Source organism: Boleophthalmus pectinirostris, unplaced genomic scaffold (genome assembly GCF_026225935.1).
Source record: "Boleophthalmus pectinirostris isolate CB_2022bp ecotype Guang Dong unplaced genomic scaffold, ASM2622593v1 HiC_scaffold_21, whole genome shotgun sequence".
Lineage (NCBI taxonomy): Eukaryota > Metazoa > Chordata > Actinopteri > Gobiiformes > Gobiidae > Boleophthalmus > Boleophthalmus pectinirostris.
This window is the reverse complement of record NW_026571175.1, coordinates 23,275,813-23,295,466: the sequence shown is the minus strand read 5'-3', so window position 1 is coordinate 23,295,466 and position 19,654 is coordinate 23,275,813. Positions and strand designations below refer to the sequence as shown.

Sequence of the window (19,654 nt, the reverse complement as noted above, 5' to 3'; positions counted from 1 at the left end):
ATGATCATCACTACTGGCCTTTGTCAAATTAACTCAATATATATGCTTCCAAAATCTTATCCTGGAGGCCACAGAGGAAAAATGTTAATGTTGTCATGGTGACCTCAAACAGCGGGATCAAAGTTTTGAAATACTTTTAAGTCATTTATCAATATTGATTTAAACAGTTTACATTTAAATCAATTTAATTACCAAATCCACATGTACGCTTTCCATTGATAACATTTGTGAGCCAGTAACCTATAGTGTGTTTACAAAGCCCTTGAAATCCAGATATTATCAGCACCTGTCCACTTTAATCAAGTAGCTGAATCATACACACGTAAGCACTAATGAGTTTATACAAAACATGACTCATGCAGGAACAGCTCACAGACCACAGTGAACTCAGGTGACGCTTTGGCAGAATGTTAAGAATGGCAGTCTCTCTTTGCTTACATTCTTGGTCATCAGTGTGTCAGGGCCAGAGACCGTGTGTGTGTGCGTGTGTGCGTGTATGTGGAAGTGTGCAGTGTAACAAGAGCTTTAATCTGAGTTAAATATTTCAGCTTTGCATCAGAAATGTGTGATAAAAACATGCCTGTCGTTCCTTTCTACAAATCAATAATAGTGCATATTTAGAAGTATCGCTGTAGATAAGCCTGGGCATATTTTATAAAAGCACAATAATTTTATATCACAGAACCTGTTCATTTCACTAATTTAATATGATGAATAGTTAAAACAGAATGGCCACAAATGTATGTACAGTACACTTTTATTGGTGAAAAAGTTTATTGAACATAACACTGACTAAAAGAGGACATTACAGGTGAAAGAAAAGACTACTATAAACATGTTCAGGGGTCAAATACATGCACTTTTCACAGGGTGCATAAATAATCAAAGCTTCATGTTTTAGCCCTGGTGTTGTCCAACAAAAACAAAATGATATTTTGGCATTCTCTTCCAATTCCTTTGGTCTAAATTGTCTAAAATAATTTGAATCAAAAACATTCTAGTACACAGCAGAGAAGACATTTTTAACACATAAAAGTTTGACACCTAAAGTGTAAACCTGACATTCACTCTGCCAAACAGCAGTACCATTTCATGTGAAATGCACATTACTGATATTTGAAACTCAAGATTTCCCATTGATATAATAGAGCCATTTTAAAGGCACATAAGCATGAGCTGGCAAACTGTATATAAACCATATTCACATTCAATGTGTATGGAGTCTATAACTATGTGGTTCAGAATTCAACATAAGAATAAATAAACATAAACTTGTAATGAACAATTTCAAGCTTCAACCGCAAACTAAAACTCTCTCTATCTCTAAACAAGACCATGGCAACATTAAGAACACGTGAAAACATAAATCAAACTTAGGATCCTTCATCAACATTATAACAACTAATACTAATAAATCAACAATGTGCACAGCATACAAAAATGATAAAACACTGTTGCCAATCCCATAAAGGTGAATTTAAAATCCATCGAAGGAATCTGTCTCATAGACTCTTTAGTATTTCACTTGAAGCTCTGGGATACCCAGTAAATGTACATGATGTGCTGCAGATCTCCACGGCGACATTAACAACAAAACAAGCTTCAGAAAATAAGTCAAAGGTGTAGGTAAAAATATAATCAAAGTGATTCAAACTGAGGGAGTTCAGGCTGTTGCTATGTCCTGTAGCGTTTCATAACTCCTCTAACGGTTACTGCTCGAGCACATGGACAAGTACAGACGATGAGGTGTAAAAACCAAGCACTCCAGGCTTTTTAACAGTGGCAGCTCACCCCAAACACCCAGAATTCATCAAACCTGAAATGGTCTCTTCACCACGTCCTGTAGATAAGCCACCCGTTCGCTGCAGGGAAAGCACTTACACCTGCCACGACTAGTATTTGTTCAAACCTGCTTCACACAACGCCCATGCAAATCAGAGAGGAACTGTGACAGACACAGCAAAATTAAATATGATTTTCTTGTAATTAAACGTTTTAAATAAAATAAAGGAATACATATTTCAAATTCTTATTAAAAACAAATCTGGGTGTATTTAGTTATCCTATTAACTGGGACATGCACTTGTTATTGAGAAAACACCATAGCCTGAAGCAGAGGAAAATCTACACAACACATATGAGTGACCTGATGGAGGTAGGTAACAACAACTAAGTCCAAAAAGACAAGCACAAGTCTAGCTTATTATTATTATTTTTTTTTATAACAGACATTTATCTCTTTTTTCAAATAATTACAACTCTGAAAAGCAGAGGGTAGGCAATCGTGTCCTTGGAATCAGCCCACAGTTGATTTGAATATGTTAGTGTTACATTTCTTTGTCCAGTTTTTAGGCTGTGGCTGCAAACTTCCAGAGCGCTTCTCGTTCAAACTCCTCCATCTCCTCCTCCAGTGAATTGTTGTCTTTGTGCCCCTCTAAAATATCAACAGCATCTTCCAAAATGTCTGCCACTTCCTCTGCAAAGTCACTGAAGCGCATCCGATCATGAATAAACACTCCGTTCTCGAAAAACTGAGCGGTCAGTGTACGAATTTTGTCTTTGCCACTGGAAGAGGAGAGGTCATCGAGTTTGCTCAAGTATCCCTCTAGAAGCTCATCAAATTCGGACAACTCGACCGGATACAGCCCCTCTTTGGCCGCACAGTCCTCCACATTTTTGCACCCGAGCTGTGGGCGGATATTTCGGTTGAGTTTCTGCTCTTGGTCCTTCCAAAAATCCTGCTGGATTGGCTTGTGTTTATGGCTATGATGGGAGCCATCTTGGCTTTTCTTATTGGGTTTGTTATGCCATGGTTTCTCCTTCCTTCTCTCCTCTCTGTCCAATTTCCGTTCCCCCTTTTTCCTCTCCCACTCATCCTGGTTCTTCCTCCAAGCCTCTTTATGGGAGTTATATTTTGATTTGACCTCTTTCTCATCATTTTTGTACTTCTCTTTCTTGTCCTTTTCTCCTTTCCACTCTTTCTTCTCCTCTTTTTTCCACTGTTTTTTATCTTTATTTCCTTTCCACTTCAACTCCTCTGGCTTCTTCTTGCCCCACTTCTCAACCTTTTCTGAGAGCCTCTTTTGAATTTCAGCCAAATGATCTCTGACATGTTTGCGGTCGCTGACATCTTTATTTTTCATTGTCTCCAGTCTCTTCCTGCTTTCCTCCAGAAGTTTCTTTTGTCTTTGAAGTTCCTGTTTGACGTGGGCTTCATTTGGGGGGCTCTTCCTCTCAGGAGCAGGGGACTTTACATCCTCAGGCTCAGGGGCAGGTAGGGAGGGGGCTGGGGCTACTGTCTGAGGAGCTGTGGACAAAAAGGTAGTTAGAAATTGTACGTTTAAAATATGCTATATAAAAAAACGAAACTTGTGATTCTCTGTCTTACCTGAGAGAGCACTGAGCTCGGTCACTCTGGCTCTCAAACTCTCCAGCTCTGTTCTGAGGTCAGGCAGCACCAGAAGCTCGTCCTTCAGCTTTGCATTTTCAGTTTCCAAATCTGCCCTCCTCTGTTCATCACCGCTGACCGCTACTGCCTTCAACGCCGCATCCAACTCTTCTCTCTGAGCCTAACACATGGAAACAAATCAAGGTTATTTTTTAATAGTTCAAATATTTAGCAACAAATACAGTTAGTGCCTAGTATCCGGGTTATGATTGGGTTTTGAGTATCCTGGATTTGTGAGTGTCCATGTAAACGCAGTATCCTGATTTCAGTTTCCTGGATAAGCCATTATTCCAGTTATAAGAACCCAGGATACTCTCACTGGGATATTCTGATAGTGTCCAGGATACTGTAGCATGTACACACAGTATCCTGATTTCCCACCACTGGTGCCTAACTGAGCATGTGTGAACTGAAGTAGAGTAAAAATACTGCAAAAGCAGCAACTTTTGACTCAAACTTCTATCAGTCTTGTGTTGCTCTTGGACTAAACTGATGTTGTGGGACTCTGTAGTATTTTTCAACTGTCTTATGTTCTTAATTCAATGTATATCTTGTCCCATTTTTGTTAAAAACACTCTAAAAAGCTTTAAGTTACCAAAGTTGCAAACATGTTTCGCTCCTTGCCATATCTGTGCTGTAGTTGCCATAGTTACCACTCTAAATATCCAGGATACTCTGATTGTGACGTACATTAACATTAACTAAACTGGAAATATGAAACCTTTACACATTTACACAATTAAACATAAACAGACAAGTACAAAAACTGTCCCACTTCTCAGTCCACAGTTCATTCATTCGCCCAAACATTCCCTCCTTCCATATTTTCAGCCAAGTTCACCTAAATAATGTGCTGGATATGTCAAGTAAAATAAAGTCTATAAGAAACACACATTTTAATGTCTGAAAAGGGCAAACAACATCATTAGCATTAATAAGAGCGCTACACTGACCTTTAGTTGAGCCTCAAGCTGAGCAATTTGTTGGTTTTCTTGTGTAAGTTTGTCCAATAGCTCTTTCATTTCCTTTGGATCAGCACTAAGCCAGTCCTAGATGAAAACAAATCAGCAAACAAATAAGATTAACATTTAAAACAGCCACACCTCTCTAGCTATTTGACCTGTTTTTTGTAACATTCACAAGGTTATTGAGTAACGGGGATAAAGAGGGGAACAGACCTGGCTTTGTTCTCCTTCTGTCACTTCGGGGCCGTCAATGTCACCTGTCACATAAGAAAGGAACATCTCTTCACACAAACTGAAACAACAGTGAAAGATACAACTATTGTGAAAGGCAGTGTATTGTGTTGGTAGGCAGAGTCATGACCTAAACGTTACCAAGACTTACTAAAACTTACTATTTTAGAAAATGGCTATGCATATTGATATAGTATTGTTCCAGTATGTTTAGTAGGAACAGGTGTTTTCAGATTAAAAAGCTAATCGATTTAAAGATAAGATATGACAGAATTAAAAAGTCCTACATTATGCAAAATGGATTCTTGTGAACTTTGAGCCATATTAAAATGTGGCTACCTCACCAAAACATACCTGGGGTTGTGTTCACACATGTTTGAGTAACTTTTTATTATTAATCTGTCTACATATCAAAAGCTCAAAATGCTGTTCCACCTTGTGATGTCATGAAGTAGTAGTTTAAGTTAAAAGCTACCCTTTACCTTTTGTTCAGTAGAGAGAAGTATTCTAGTGAAGGTGTACGGAGTTTAAAAACACAGTGGAGCACTTCTTGTATCATCACATGATATCACGAGGAGAACGCGGCCTAAATATGGGGGAACGAAGCAAAACACAACTCCAGCTATGTTTCTGATTAGGTAATGACAATGCTACGTATGGGCCCTTAAAAGTTAAATTATGGTCTAACTTCAATATATACGGTAACTATAAGGTGTCAGTAAATATTATTGTAGAATTTATGACAGCAAAAAGAAACAAAATACTGTTTTATTATGTTTTGGTCTTGAGCAAAGCAAACATATGTTATTATTTACCTGCATAAAGAGAGGAAATTACAAGAGAAACTGCCAGTGTCCACCCCCAAGTTAAAGATAAATTACAAACACTTAAAGTAAAACCATAAAATCCCAAGACAACTGGAGACAATAATGTACGAAAAAAGACACTGTACACTTTTAATATCAAATTTTTTCTGCTCAACTTTGATATTCAGATTTATTTATGTTGCTTTTCTATTCCCCCATAATACTTTCTTTCCTCACTTCACTGTCAGTAAGGCCTTTTATTTGCTGGCGTTGTGTGAAGCCTGGGGTCAGATAAGTGTCCGGACAAGCTGTTAAGTGTTGGCCTGAGAGCTGGAGGCTTACACAGCTGCCTTATCTCAACATGGACGGGACCTGCCATTATCAAGGCCACGGACCATACTTCAACACAGCCACAACTACGTCACCATGGAGAGATAAGTAGAGGCCTATAGACTTGAAAATGAGAAAACTGTCTTACTCTTGAAGGGTGCATATTACTCTGTGTTAAGATCTATGATGTTTCCTCATCACAGACATATCTGGAGTTGTGTTTTGTTTCATTCACACATGTTTAACACACAATTCTGCATGCACTGGAAACACTCAGTTCCACCTTGTGATGTCATGTGGTAACACAGGAAGTGCTCCACTGTGTTTTTAAACCCTACACACCTTCACTAGAATCATTTGGATGATTTAACACTGGAATTACCAGTCTCTACAGAACTAAAGGTAAGAGGTTTGTTGCTAAGTTGAAATGACCACTTAATGACATCACAAGGTGCATTTTGAGCTTTGGAGGTATGGACAGAGATGTTACTCAAACATGTGTAAATAAAACAAATAAACAAACAAAAAAAGCTAAATCATTATAATATGGCTTTAAGCTCACAAGGATCAGTTTTGGGTGATATAGGACCATTAATAATGAGTAAATAAAAGCATATTATTGATTGTAGATGTAGAAACCATAAAATAATAATATACATAAACTAAAATAAAGTATATTCTAATCTTCTAGTTGAAGTGGTTAGATTTATTTTTAAGAGTTATTTATCTGTATTTTTGATTGCTATTTAATATTTTCCTGCCCTTCTTGTACTTTGCATTGAAACACTGTAATTTCCCATTGTGGGACAAATAAAGGTGCTCTTATCTTATGAGTTTATTAAAATGACTTAATAAATGGTTGTTATCTGGACTCTATACAGACTCTAAAACACAGCATGCATTTAATCAGCGTTGATTAGGTCTCATTGACACTTTGAAAGTCAAAAATCACATCTAATATAATGGGATTTCAACACGGGATTAATGAAGTTTGAACACACAGAGAATACAAAGCACAACATCTTTTAATACAGGGGCAGTGGTGGATGAAGTACTCAATTTTGTTAAAAGTAAAAGTAAGTAAAAGTACAGATACAGGGGCAAAAAATTACTCAAGTAAAAGTAAAAGTATCACATGAAAAAATCTACTTCAGTAAAAGTGCTGAAGTACCTCTTCAAAAATGTACCTTTACTGTAAAAAAATAAAAGTATTTTGTAAATTAAAACATCAAATGTAAAGTGATTTAGATTAAAACAGATCTTATTTTGAGTGGTTCAACTGATTTCTTAAAATTTCAAGCTGTTTTTGTGTATTTGTGTATTTGGTTTGTTCAAAATTGGAACGTTAACTCAAATCAAATGCGCTGCAAATACGTCTCAGCCATTTCAGCAGGTCTCAAAGTACTTTTTACTTTTCAGTATAAACTGCTCTCAAATGTAGTGAAGTTCAAGTAAAAAGGATACTGTGTACATTTTTTGAAGTATTGTACTTTTACTTTTGTACTTTGTAGAGGGGAAATTCATGAGGAACTCACCTGAGAGGAACAGGGATCCCAGGAACAGTAGGACTAGACCAGCCACGATGCACTTATTCACAGACAGCCATGGCTTGGTGTCTTTCTTCTCTTCTATTTTAAACTCCACTTCTTCATCCTCCTCATCCTCCTCTTCATCAGACGTCCTGGGTAAATTCCTCCTCCTCAGTCCATCATCGAAGCCACGTGTGTCTCCAGACTCAAAAGTGTAAGATGGCTCTATAGCAGGAAGTAAAATTACAAGGTATTCAAAGGTGGATTAAGTAACTTTTCTGGTGGAGGAGTTAAATACTTTTGTGGAGATGTTATTGCTCTGTCTAGAAAAACCAAACCCAAGTTAAAAAGGTCAGATCTGTGAAGAGGCAACCCCACTCAGTCAGAATGCCTGTTTTTCTACATATTTTTGAGTTATAAAACCACCTGTAATTGAATAAATGTAAGGTGGAGCTGTTTAATGTCATACCAGAAAGTTACACAGTGCACCTTTAATTAAAACGCCAAAAATAAAATACAACAAGAAAAACAAAGTGTAAACAATATGTAAAAATGTCTGCCCCTACACATCTGGAAATGCATGACATTTTCCTTCTAAATTATGACAACAGTAATTTCATGCCTGGCTGTTTCTCATTTTCTCTACAGGGAGCGCGCTTCTCTGTCGTGCCAATAAATCACGTTTGAGTTTCCAGCATGCCACGGATATGAGACGTGATTAACAATCCTACCACAAGGGGGCTCTCATTACCGCTGCCTATCTGCAAGTGGTAATTACAGGAGCTACAAACTAACACATTATACAACCTATTATGGACGGGTAAAGTGGGAAACCAAGTGGTATCATGATTTGTGTGAATGGGACTATGACTTGAATGGCATAGACCGCATGTTAAAATGATTATGGCCATCATTACCCGTTATGGGATATACTTGGAAATGGGATTCAAAATTTCCACAAATGTTTAATGTTTAACAGGGCTACAAGTGACTATTATTTTGGTTCTTATACTAAGTGATCTTGGCTTTTAAATCAAACAACAACAAAAAAATAATAAAAATCAAAGGAACATAATTTGCATGTTTCTTTTATGGCTTGATACATAACCACTACACTTTGATTTATTGATATTTTGTTGAATTGGTTCATGTAATTTCCAGAGTATGATTTTAAATGTTTGTGCTAGTAATGTTTAGTGATATTCGTCTTGAGTACCGTCACCTCTCGGTTATCAATGAAATGATATAATGTTACCTGGTTCATTTTCCACCTCCTCATCCTGGGTTAGTGTCTCTGGGGGCTCCTCTGTCTCCTCTTTTTGTACATTTGAGTCGCCTGTTTCTTCGACAGGTACTGGACCTTCAATGTCTTCAACCTCCACACCAGCAGGAGTTTCAGGCAGGTCCGGGGGACAAAATGGCTCCTCGTTCACCTCTGGCTCTGTGCTGGGCTCCTCTTTGCTCTCCTCCTCTGTCTGCCTGTCATCGTGTGGGACAGGCAGTGAGGGTTCAGTGCCTTCAACCGCCGTAAGGGTCTCTAAAGGGACATCTGGTTTTGATTCATCTTCCTCTTGAGGACTTGGACTCTCCTCCGCTGGTGTCTCACTAATTGGACCAATGTCAGCAGGTTTGTCAAACACTGGTACAGCAGAGAGCGGGTTGTCAGTGGCACAGCACACTTCTTCTTCGTCCTGAAGCAGATCAGAGGTGGGGATCTCCAGAGGGGTCCCCAAATCCAAATTAGTGACAAATGGGACGGTGCCCAGGTTGTCATTGTCACTGGGAGAACTGGTTACGATGTCATGGATCACAGGAGGCTGGCTCTCTGGGTCTTCCTCTAGGGGACTGAAGGAGTGAGATGGGAGCGGGCTGACCCGGGATGGACTTGACGGGATGGGACCCTCGCTTGGTTCTGGAGTGGTCTCTTGACAGATCTGAACAATAAAGGAATACGTGTTAAAATTTAATGTTAAATGTGATCGTATTCTGTGGGATTTTCTACTACCATCTACAAAACAGTGCATATCCATATCTACTTTGCAGTGGCATCACACTGGGGGTGTTTACACAATTAACAGATTACCAAACAAAGCCAAAAAAAAAACAAAACAGTTGAAGACAAAGCTCAGGTTAAAGTCTAACTTGAGAAACAGAGCTACAGACAGAGCTGTGCCTACAGTTAGCTTCACACTCACAAGGAATGCAGATAACATCAGCTGCGAAGTGTATGTCATTGTAATGATAGATTTGACTTCAATAATATTTAAATTAATAAATTAACATTAAACATCTAATTTAACATTAGATAACATAACACTGTGAATAAACCAAAATTGTTATTTTGGTTTATTCACAATTCTAAAAACATCTTGTTTAAGTAACATTTTGTGTTTTAGTAGTCCAAGCAGATAACAGAATGAGCTACGACTTGGTTGCCAGATCATTATAATGAACGCTGAAGGACTGTCAAATACAGTGACATGCCATGACAGCTCACACACACTTGGCATAAGACTCAATTACGATTTTGTTAATTATAAAACAGAAAGAGTGCATGTTACAGCTAGTTACTAGCTTTTGGCTTCTGCCTTGTGGTTTCATCATTAAAAGGTCCTACATTACACAACATTGGCTCTTGTGAGATTTTAGATTTTAATGTTGTTACCTCATCAAAAATCTGGAGCTGTGTTTCATTACATCCACACATGTCCAGAGTTTCAATTATCCAAATGATTCTAGTGAAGGTCTATGAAATTAAAAAACATAGTGGAGCACTTCCTGTACTACCACATGACATCACAAGGTGAAACAGAGTGTTTTCTATTTGAGAGAAGAACTCAGTCTAAATATGCAGAACTTGTGTGTTAAACATGTGTCAATGAAACATAACGCAACTCCAAGTATGTTTGTGATGACGAAACAACATTGTAACTAGCGTAATATAGGTCCTTTAATGTGTGAATTTTACATGTTTACAATTATTATTATACCAAGGAAATATAAACATTCTAATAGCATGTATATTATTATTCCCCTGGGTAAGCTCATTCAATACATGTAGCACCTGTGTGTGATAAGATGAATATCCATTGTCTATTGTACTAACCTGGTGACCCTCCTCAGACAGGACCGTCTCTATTGGAATGTCAATGTGTTTGAACTCTGCAGTGGCTCCTGTAATAAAACAGACACAATGAGGCAATAGGGCAGAAGAATAGGCACCTCTGCGTTAACCACAGCTTCACACAGACCTGCCAGCTCCTCCGACAGACTGGGCACATCTCCCAAACTTTCAGTGCCGTCATCCACCGGCCCCACACTCTCCACAGCTGCTTCCTGTGGAACAGAGAACAACAATGGGGCAATAAAACTACACTCTTCACTTAAGCTTGTTTTAGTTCTTCACGTTTAGAGACAGTCCTTGAGTCCATTACACAGTTGTAGTGTTGTAGGAGAACAAAAACTATTCTAAATGGAAATATCTTGATATGATGCTGCAGAGAGCTACTAGAAATGCAAATGAAGTGAGTACTGAATGTTGAGGTTAAATAAACATCCGTCATATGGATCTTATCTTTACAAAAGCACACGCACAACAAGACATAATGAACTTCATACATTCAAAGGAAGAAAGCCACTGGTTTTGTAGCTTATGTTTTGAAGCCAAATGTTCCACTGGATGGTGTTTACTCTTAACTCTTTTATTTCATAATACTTATAATGGCCAAAACGTACCTCGTAATTTAAATACATCTTTTCAGTTCACAAAGGAAGTGTCCATTGCAAGAGTCTGAACATTGTGCTCATTAATCTCTTGTTTCTATAGCAAATCTACAGTGTGTAGTGTACAAATACAGTCAATATTCATATTAGCTTTATTTGCATTTGGCTGAGTCATGATTTGGCAGTACTGTCTTATGATAGATGCAGGATTGCATGTTAAATCCTGCAATATTTGGCCTGTATCATGGAACAGGAACATTACACAGTCCTCTAGATGACATCCCGTCTCACACAGGGCCCTAGGCAGAGTTTCCTGAGCCGGTTCTGTGGTCTCACCTCGGGGGAGAGGAGGGTCCAGCTGTTAGTGGAGGAGCCAGTGCTGCCAGTGCTGTTGCTGTGGTCAGACATCGCCCTCTGCAGGCTCAACGCGGCACAGCACGGGAGGGATCAGCTTTATTCTCGTTTCTGCAGACGACAACAAAATGCATCCTTAGGGATAAAAGCGTGATGCTGCAGAGATTTTGCAAGTGTCCACCGTGATGTAAAATAGCAGTAAACACGTTCATGCAGCTTGCAAGTCTGACGCAGCTAGGCTAACAGCTAGTTTGGAAATATACACACTAAAACGTACGATTTGTGCAACATTGCATGAAAACAGCAGGTTAATAAGACAATATCTCCCAGGTCAAAAGCTACTGCCACAAATAGACTGCTTTTATCTTACACATTGGTACAGAATGCACGGTACACAATGGATAAAAGGACAGATTGTCGCTGATGATGCATTATGTAACTCCAGAGGCAACCATAACAACTGCGCTTAAACAAGAGCTTCAGCAACAAATATTATAGTTATACTCAGCTTTCTCCTACAAAAACTACACCGCAATTTCTCCAAACCAAAACACTCAGTTGAAAACAGTTCGTGCAGCTGTTAAATGCCCAAAAATGGTCAAACCTCAAACGCAGGGGCAAATCTTGGGATCGGACTGAATGAAACAATGGAGGGATTAATACTCACTTATCCGCCTGCACGTATGCGACACGCTTCTGCTTGAAATGTATTACTGAGGTGGATTAGTAGGCTCTTACTGTTGTAGCAACCACATCCAAGGTTCACCCATGAAGGTAAACAAAGGGATTGGTAGCTATATGCTGACTATTCCCACTCTTCCGCGTTCTCACACAGACCTATCCACTTGCTAGCTGCTTCAAAACACGCCCAAATGCAGAAAAATCACAAACAGAAAAGCGTTAATTGCAAATCACTTACACTTCAGATATTGTTGGTTTTATTTCTTCTTAAATCTGGTTGAAATCGGCATGCACAGCGATGTACTCTTCCAGTGAACTTGGGAACTTTGGGAATTCCAGGCTGCGTCACGTCAACCAACGCGCCTCTCGTCCAATCAGAATCTGGGAAAGGGACACTGAGCCCGCCCTCGAACCAGCGCTCAGCCAATCACTTTAAAGTGTCGTGTCCGAATGGTCCATGTTGGTCTGAGCCTGATTGACACTCGCAGCTGACTGTGGCAGGTGATGGAGAATGTAATAATACAACTTCATGCGTGAGTCTACACCCTCAGACACACACTGGCACGTATATATACAGGGGGAGAGGACCAGCCGCACACTGACACGTCTGCCTAACTATATTTGACTGGGACTTACCCCTGGACAACCCCCTGTTGCCTCTTTGTGGTTGGTCATTTCATCAGCTGTTCAACCTTCTTCCATAATTAGTCTTTAACTGTTGCATCCCTCTCATTTTCAAGCTCCCTTTGACATATTTGTAAGAAGATCTGACCAAAACAGTAACTGTAAGAAACAGGAACTCTGGCCATAAATGCTTCTCATGTTACTTATGTCTACATGCTTTTTTTTCCCTTAATAATATTTTTTAATCTTAACAAAGTAATTATATCTGGGTTATATTATAGCACTGCTTTCAATAAACAAATTGTTTTCAGCAGTGACCTTCCTGTAGATTGGTCAGGATCAAACCAACAGGGACAAGTGTCCTTAAACACTTGGAGCAAGAAGACATGCAAACACTGCACACTGCTCAGTCTATTAGGCCTAATGTTTGTTGGGGAATTTTGCATCCTCTGCATAGTTTTAGCAAGGACACCGCCACTTCATTGTTGATATTCCTCTCTTGTTATGGCGTCATCTAATGGTTCAAGAATTTGTCCTTTTTCAATCTGATCAGTTTCCTCAACTTGTCTCACAGAAGCTATGCACTTCTCATTTTATCTCGACCAGTTTGTTTCCAAGCTGTTGTTTGGTTACTATTTAAAACTCCTTGCGTGTAAGTCAGGCTTGAATAGCCAATACTAATGTGCAGTGTTGAGTATTCAAGTCACCGAGCCCAGTCCTGGCCTGATGGTAAATAAACTTCTCCTGCCTCAGACATCCAGAGTCTCTGCCTCTACAAGTCTAGAACTCATTAGGACAACACTTATTTTCCCTAACAATAGTGAATTTAGTAGAATCTTCAGTTTTACATATTAGTATTAATTGTGATAAAACATTAGGCAATATTATTGACATAGGTGTTTCAAACAGATGGAACATTGCAATTTCCATTTGCCCATGACATAGCATAGCTCTCCTGTAAGACTTTAAAAATTATGATGATTGTACTTAGCTGTTGTAATCAATAATTTAACTCTGGGTCATCTACTCTGAGGTCACTTTTCTATGATGAAAAAAACCCTCCCTCTGTTTTAGTTACAATATTCCTGGTGAGTTCGTTATTTGAGAGATCTATAACATTCTCTATGCAATAACATTTGTTAATCCGTAGTTATGTAATAACAATAAGAATGTGTGTCATGTTTATTTGTACTAATCCTATGCCAAGACTTTTTTCCAATCACCACTTTCACACTGACCAATCAGATCTCAGTTTAGTATTACGTCACAAGTCTATGGGTGCGTCTCGTTTCTAGTCACTTACTTTTTCAATGCTTGAATTTCTCGATTCCTTTGCATCTGTCACGCCTGCTGAAGAATAAGCCAATGAGGAGAGGAGCACGATGTCTCCAATTGGCTCTTTCTTCTTAGTGAGCGGGACTTACAGCTGAGGAATCGAGGAAGTGAAGTTAAAAGGAGACAAGGAACAGAAATTAGACGCGGTCAATGTTTCAGCCAATAGGAAACGAGTTCCGCTGCTCAATCCACCAATGGGAGGAGGGGAGGCTTTTTTGAACGGTGAAAAGCGGTTTCACGAACATTCGAGAGGGAAACAGCGACGCGAACACTTTGCTCTTTTTGGAAGGCAAATATTGGAATAATCTTCACATTTCTGTAAGTCACTGACATATAATTACTAGACATATTAGCGTTATACTACCGTGTTTTAACGAGAGATGTTGTTAGTAGTGATTTAGTTGTTATACCTGCGATGCGAGCAAGTCAGAATGACATTTAAAACGCAAACAGTCTGAATTAAAGTTTGTTTATACATTTTAACCTTTTACCTTTTTATAATTTCAGGATTGCATCATGTCACACAAACAGATCTACTATTCTGACAAATACGACGATGACAAATACGAGTACAGGTGCGTATGACATGGTAAAGTGGGACAAAAGTGACACGCATAAGTGGGACAAAGTGGCGTGGTCCGTTGCAGGAGTCACATGTTTAGAAGCATAAGTAAAAGTGGTTTGAGACAATAACCTGTATGTTTGGGGAACTTCCATGGTTCTGAGTTATACCTGTGCAGTGGTTAGTTCAATTCTCAATTTTGTTGCTTACATAAACGTACAGATACAGGGGCAGAAGATTACTCACATAAAACTATCACAAGAAAAAATATACTTGAGTAAAAGAATTGAAGTACATGTTTAAAATAAAGTATTTTAAGCTAAAGTATTTTGGAAAGATGAAATGATTCACTTAACAACAATGTCCCTGATGTATGTTTTTTTCTTCCTTTTTTTTTTTTTTCCCTCTTTAGGCATGTTATGTTGCCAAAAGATATTGCCAAACGTGTCCCCAAAACTCATCTAATGTCTGAATCTGAGTGGAGGAACCTGGGTGTGCAGCAAAGCCAGGGATGGGTTCACTATATGATCCACCAACCAGGTAAAGTCCCAGCTGTTAACAGCTTTTTTACAAAACTACATTTATTTAGTCACATCTCCTGAAAATAATACTCAACATACAATTCTTCATTATGCTTGAAGTCTGCCCTTTTTGCATTGGAAATAAAAACCCTGCTGCTCATTTGTTTTGGCAAAAAAGCATGGGTTGGATTTGATTCCAGAGTCAGATTCCTAGTACACAGTGATGGGAAGAATACTTTAGATTCAATATAAGATTAAAAAGTTTTTTTATTTTTTTATAATTTTTTTTTACTTAGTTTTACAGTCTTTAAAGCATTTCTTATCATTAACTGAACATAACTTTGCTCTTTGAGGGAAGCATGTGCGATTTATCTATTTCTCACAGATTATGTGTAGTTTACATAAATCAAATGAGTACCGTAATCTATAATCTATACTACCAGTTACAGTTACTCAAAGTTTGCACTCATTCATATGCATATTCAGCTACTTCCCGAGACTGCCATTACCAGTAGTTGAGACACACACGACACTCCCATTAGTTTCTATAATGTTGCTCAGTTGTCAGGCGTTAATTACCATAACGGTTTAACCAGGTGGGATGTGTATTTAGGAGGGGTGCTCTTTGTACTATTGAAGTTGACAGTCTAACAACATTAGCTGCCAAACACTGAAACTAGTGTCTTTGACCTTGAGGCAGTGATTTGCAGTAAACATGTCAGAGATTTGTTATTCACAACCATATGGTGAACAGGACCCCGCCACACCCTCTTTTGAATACAGGTCACTGGTGTCGGACACTCCCAAAAATCAAAGCATCACAGCTGTCCTTGGCTCTAAATGACACGCCCTTGTAGATGGGTGCTTTCTACTTTGTACAAGATTAAATCCAAATTGTTGTTTTGAAACTGTGAAAATATTGTCTTGATTAAATACAACTAATTTGTAATCTTCAAAACAGAAACATTGCCTTGTGCTTACCAAGCAAGGGTAAAAATAAAATATCTTCACTTCTCATTTAATTTTTTTACAAATCATTTTTGTGAGCAAATTGGAGTGTCACAGTACAAAAATGCTGAACTAGTTTGATACTGAAGTTTGAAAACTCAATTACTATACCGTGATTATACAAACTTTCTTTAGACAGAAACTATTTAATATTGAAAATTACAATCTATGTAATCTCTGTCATACAAGTAGGTTCCATAGTGGTCCAAGGGCGTATACTGGTCTTTTGTTCTCTTATACCTGTTCTGATACATTCTAAAGCTACTCAGGAAAGTTTAATATCTGTCTCCTGAATGTGATTGTGTATTTTCTTTTTGTATGGATACCTGCAGTTTCCATACTTGTTTTAGTATTGATTGGAATCTGATTTACTTTTGACAAACCTAGACGCCATGCCCAAACAATGAAATCATATATTTACTTTTTTATCCTAATAGTTTAAAAGATTGTTCTAGCTTTATGACATTTTAACTTTCTAAATTAAGGACTAAGAATGGAATGTTGTGTTTTTCCTTTGCATTATATTGCTTTTTTTTAGTATGCATTGTCCCTTTTTTTTTTTTTTTTTTTTTTTTTTTTAAATAATAAAAACAAATGATAATCAATAGTTATGATATTTTTAGATGTTACTTTTACTAATAAAGTCCTGAATAAAAACCATTATGGAATGCATTAACAATTTAACTTTGGCCTCAACCCAAATACTTTACGTTACGTTTACATACGTTTAGCACTTTTCAGATTGATTCTATGAAAATTTCATTACACAAATTAAATTCAATATTTTTCTCTCTTCTCCATTAGAACCCCACATCCTGCTCTTTCGACGCCCCCTTTCCACTCAGAAGTAAAGATCAAATGGGTCCATGATCGTCCCAAATCTCAGGATCTCATCATGCTGCAAGACCCTGACACGGACTGATCCTGGACCTTAAAGTGAACTATTATGAACTATGATGTTGATGCATGAAGTATGTCTTCAAGGGAACGCCATCTCCTTTTTCGAGCAGACAAGATTTCTCCATGTGTAACACTGTCCACAGATTCTTTCATCAAATTGCACTGTGACTTGTGATGTATATGCTCAACCTGCTTGGATTTGCCAGCTTTTAAAACAAACCTATAAGATGTGGGGAGCGAGGGAACGTATTTTGAGTTCTTAAAATGCTAACTTGGTGAGGCTCTGGTCAGACAAAGCTACTCAAATAGTTGATCTTTAGACTCAAAATAATCCATCTGCAGTTTGACATGTTGCTGCTAAAATGTCAATTGGCATTTAACTATACTTATCATGTTGTTTACTCTGCATTTGAGTGTCTGCTGTTTTGAAAGCGAATATTTTGTTTTGGCCTCTTTAAAACTCTCATTGGGTCTTGAGTACCAGTAAGCAGCTCAGTATTTATGAATGTGTTGCCCTTTCTGAAATAAATGTAACTTTCTTATCCTTTTTAGTTGTGCTTTGCGTTCTTTATTTCTGGAACTTTTTGAAAAGTCTTTCCTGCATTCAAAAGTGGGTCAGAGAAGGTTACCGTGATGCCATTTTCATTTTTAATAAATATGGAAACTTTGTCATGACAGTTTTTGTCTGCTTATTTTCTTTCCCCTACTGGAAAAAAATGTTTATTTTGGTTATACGATAAGATTTAAGTAATAAAAAGTTAAATTAATACATTACAGATGCAAACTAATTACAGAAGGGTTTAATTCTTCATCTCGTATGTTTTTTCTTAAATATAAAGATGTAAAAATATAAGATTTAGAACTGTTTTTGCTGTATAAATCTGCTTTTACATTGTTGGTAGCATAAATTCATTTCAGTACGATTGTTTTATAATTTCTTCAGCAATATATCATACTTCAAAATGAGTTATTGTGAACCCAAAACTAGGATCTGAACCAAATATGTATGTTTTTTTTTTTTATATGATTCGGGATTCTTAAATCTTAGTACTGACGGGCCTGCTTTTGGCAATTCTGGACATAAGACAAGATATTTTTTTTTTCCATCAAGTTCAATAGCTTTGAAAAGAAGCCTGTAAGGTGTGCAAAATTATTCTTTTTGGGATTTGTTAAAATTCTGTTTCATTTTAACAGAATTATGTATTTAATTGAACTTGTGCATGCTTTCTTCATCATCACAATTAGAGGTGGCATTTTGGAATTTTTTTTTTTTTTAAAAAGCCCCAGAATTACATTGAGCAACTGTCTGACCTTATTAATATTTCTTCTTTTGGACAGTAGGGGGCACTATAACACAAGTTTCATTTTGTTGCATACATTCAATCTATCCATTTGAATCAATTGAACATGAAGCAGTGTGACAATGGAATTCTAAACACTGATGAAACTGCCTTTTATTGTAAACATTTCTAAAACAGTTTTGAATGTTGATGCTTCTGACATTAAGTGAAGATGTTCCACAAAGAAAACATGCCCGGTGCCCACTCATCCAAGCTTCTCCACACCACGGGTAGTAACTGCCACACTTTGAAAACCGCAGGTAATGGAAGATAAGAAATGTTTTTCAATTGCAGGGGGAAGACTTTTTCTCTTCTTTCTCTTAGGGCGATTTTGGGGAAATTTTGCAATCATAATCACTATGCTGTCGGCCTGCAATCAAGACATCCAGCTGAGAAAGAGACGCTTGTGGAGAAAAAGAGCTTTCGCCAGAGGTTTTGGTGAATCATCTTGAAAAATAGACACATTTTCAACCGCAAATTACAATCTACAAGTGAATTTACAGCAAAGACGCTTTCAGCGAAATAAGATGATGATGTCAGCTTTTCTATTAAAGCTTTTTGATGGCCCCCGCAGAGTCACTGGAAGGCTGACATGTTTTTGCTTCAGTGTTGAAGTCAAGGTCCTTTTGCACAGGTGGCAAGTCTAGAATCTCAGTAATCAATTATCATAGGCCACCTTTAAACCTTAACACAATAAAGATACTCTACTTTTCTAGTGGAGAGTACACAGTTGTCTCTATAGGCAAGTTATTGCCTGTAATGTTCCACACCATCGCATTATTGTGTTTTAACTGCAGAAAATATAGTTGGAAAAATGTGCATTGTTATTTTGAGCAGGCTTGCTTCTCCTCAGAACAGACCTGTAACTTGGTGTAGTGGTGTCACTTTCTGGTCTTCATATTATGCAAGTTAAATATGAAGCCCTATTACCTTATCATAGCCATAGCTGACACATTTTCTCTTTCAGTATAAATAAACTAAGGTGAATACATTTTTAACAATAGTTTCAGAAAGTAGTGGCATTAATGTGGCACATTTGTGGACCCAATCTCTAAAAAGTAACAGATCTAAGGACCCACATTTATGGATCATAAGTTTGAATATTTCTTTCAAAAAATCTAAAATATATTCAATCTTGCCATCATAATGGTTTTATAGTCGGCATGCATTTTTCATTGTAAATATAGTTAGTACTCTGCTCACCCTCTGCTCCTAAGGTCAAAGGTTTGATTCCCGCTCTTGACATGATGAACTTCATTGATATATCCCAGCTCCCACAGATTAATACTACAGTGTG

The 19,654-nt window shown here is 37.8% G+C and overlaps 2 protein-coding genes across 3 annotated transcripts; one reads left to right on the top strand and one right to left on the bottom strand.

Moving 5' to 3' along the window:
• Nucleotides 1-755: 755 nt before the first annotated feature.
• pbxip1a (pre-B-cell leukemia homeobox interacting protein 1a) lies at nt 756-12,629 on the bottom strand. Of its 2 annotated transcripts, none has more exons than XM_020932523.2 (10): nt 12,306-12,629; nt 11,369-11,497; nt 10,561-10,645; nt 10,416-10,483; nt 8,565-9,243; nt 7,316-7,534; nt 4,627-4,670; nt 4,402-4,497; nt 3,389-3,569; nt 756-3,307 (listed from the first exon to the last, which is right to left on the bottom strand). In XM_020932523.2, the coding sequence occupies exons 2-10, from the start codon at nt 11,438-11,440 to the stop codon at nt 2,349-2,351; spliced, it is 2,403 nt and encodes an 800-aa protein (XP_020788182.1). In that variant the 5' UTR covers nt 11,441-11,497; nt 12,306-12,629; the 3' UTR covers nt 756-2,348. The 2 variants fall into 2 exon arrangements, with proteins under 2 accessions (XP_020788182.1, XP_055013494.1); XM_055157519.1 differs by lacking the exon at nt 12,306-12,629 and adding an exon at nt 12,054-12,215.
• Nucleotides 12,630-14,203: 1,574 nt separating this feature from the next.
• On the top strand, nt 14,204-17,694 carry cks1b (CDC28 protein kinase regulatory subunit 1B). The gene is made up of 4 exons (XM_020932770.2): nt 14,204-14,344; nt 14,534-14,601; nt 15,001-15,128; nt 16,922-17,694. The coding sequence occupies exons 2-4, from the start codon at nt 14,543-14,545 to the stop codon at nt 16,966-16,968; spliced, it is 234 nt and encodes a 77-aa protein (XP_020788429.1). The 5' UTR covers nt 14,204-14,344; nt 14,534-14,542; the 3' UTR covers nt 16,969-17,694.
• Nucleotides 17,695-19,654: the final 1,960 nt, after the last annotated feature.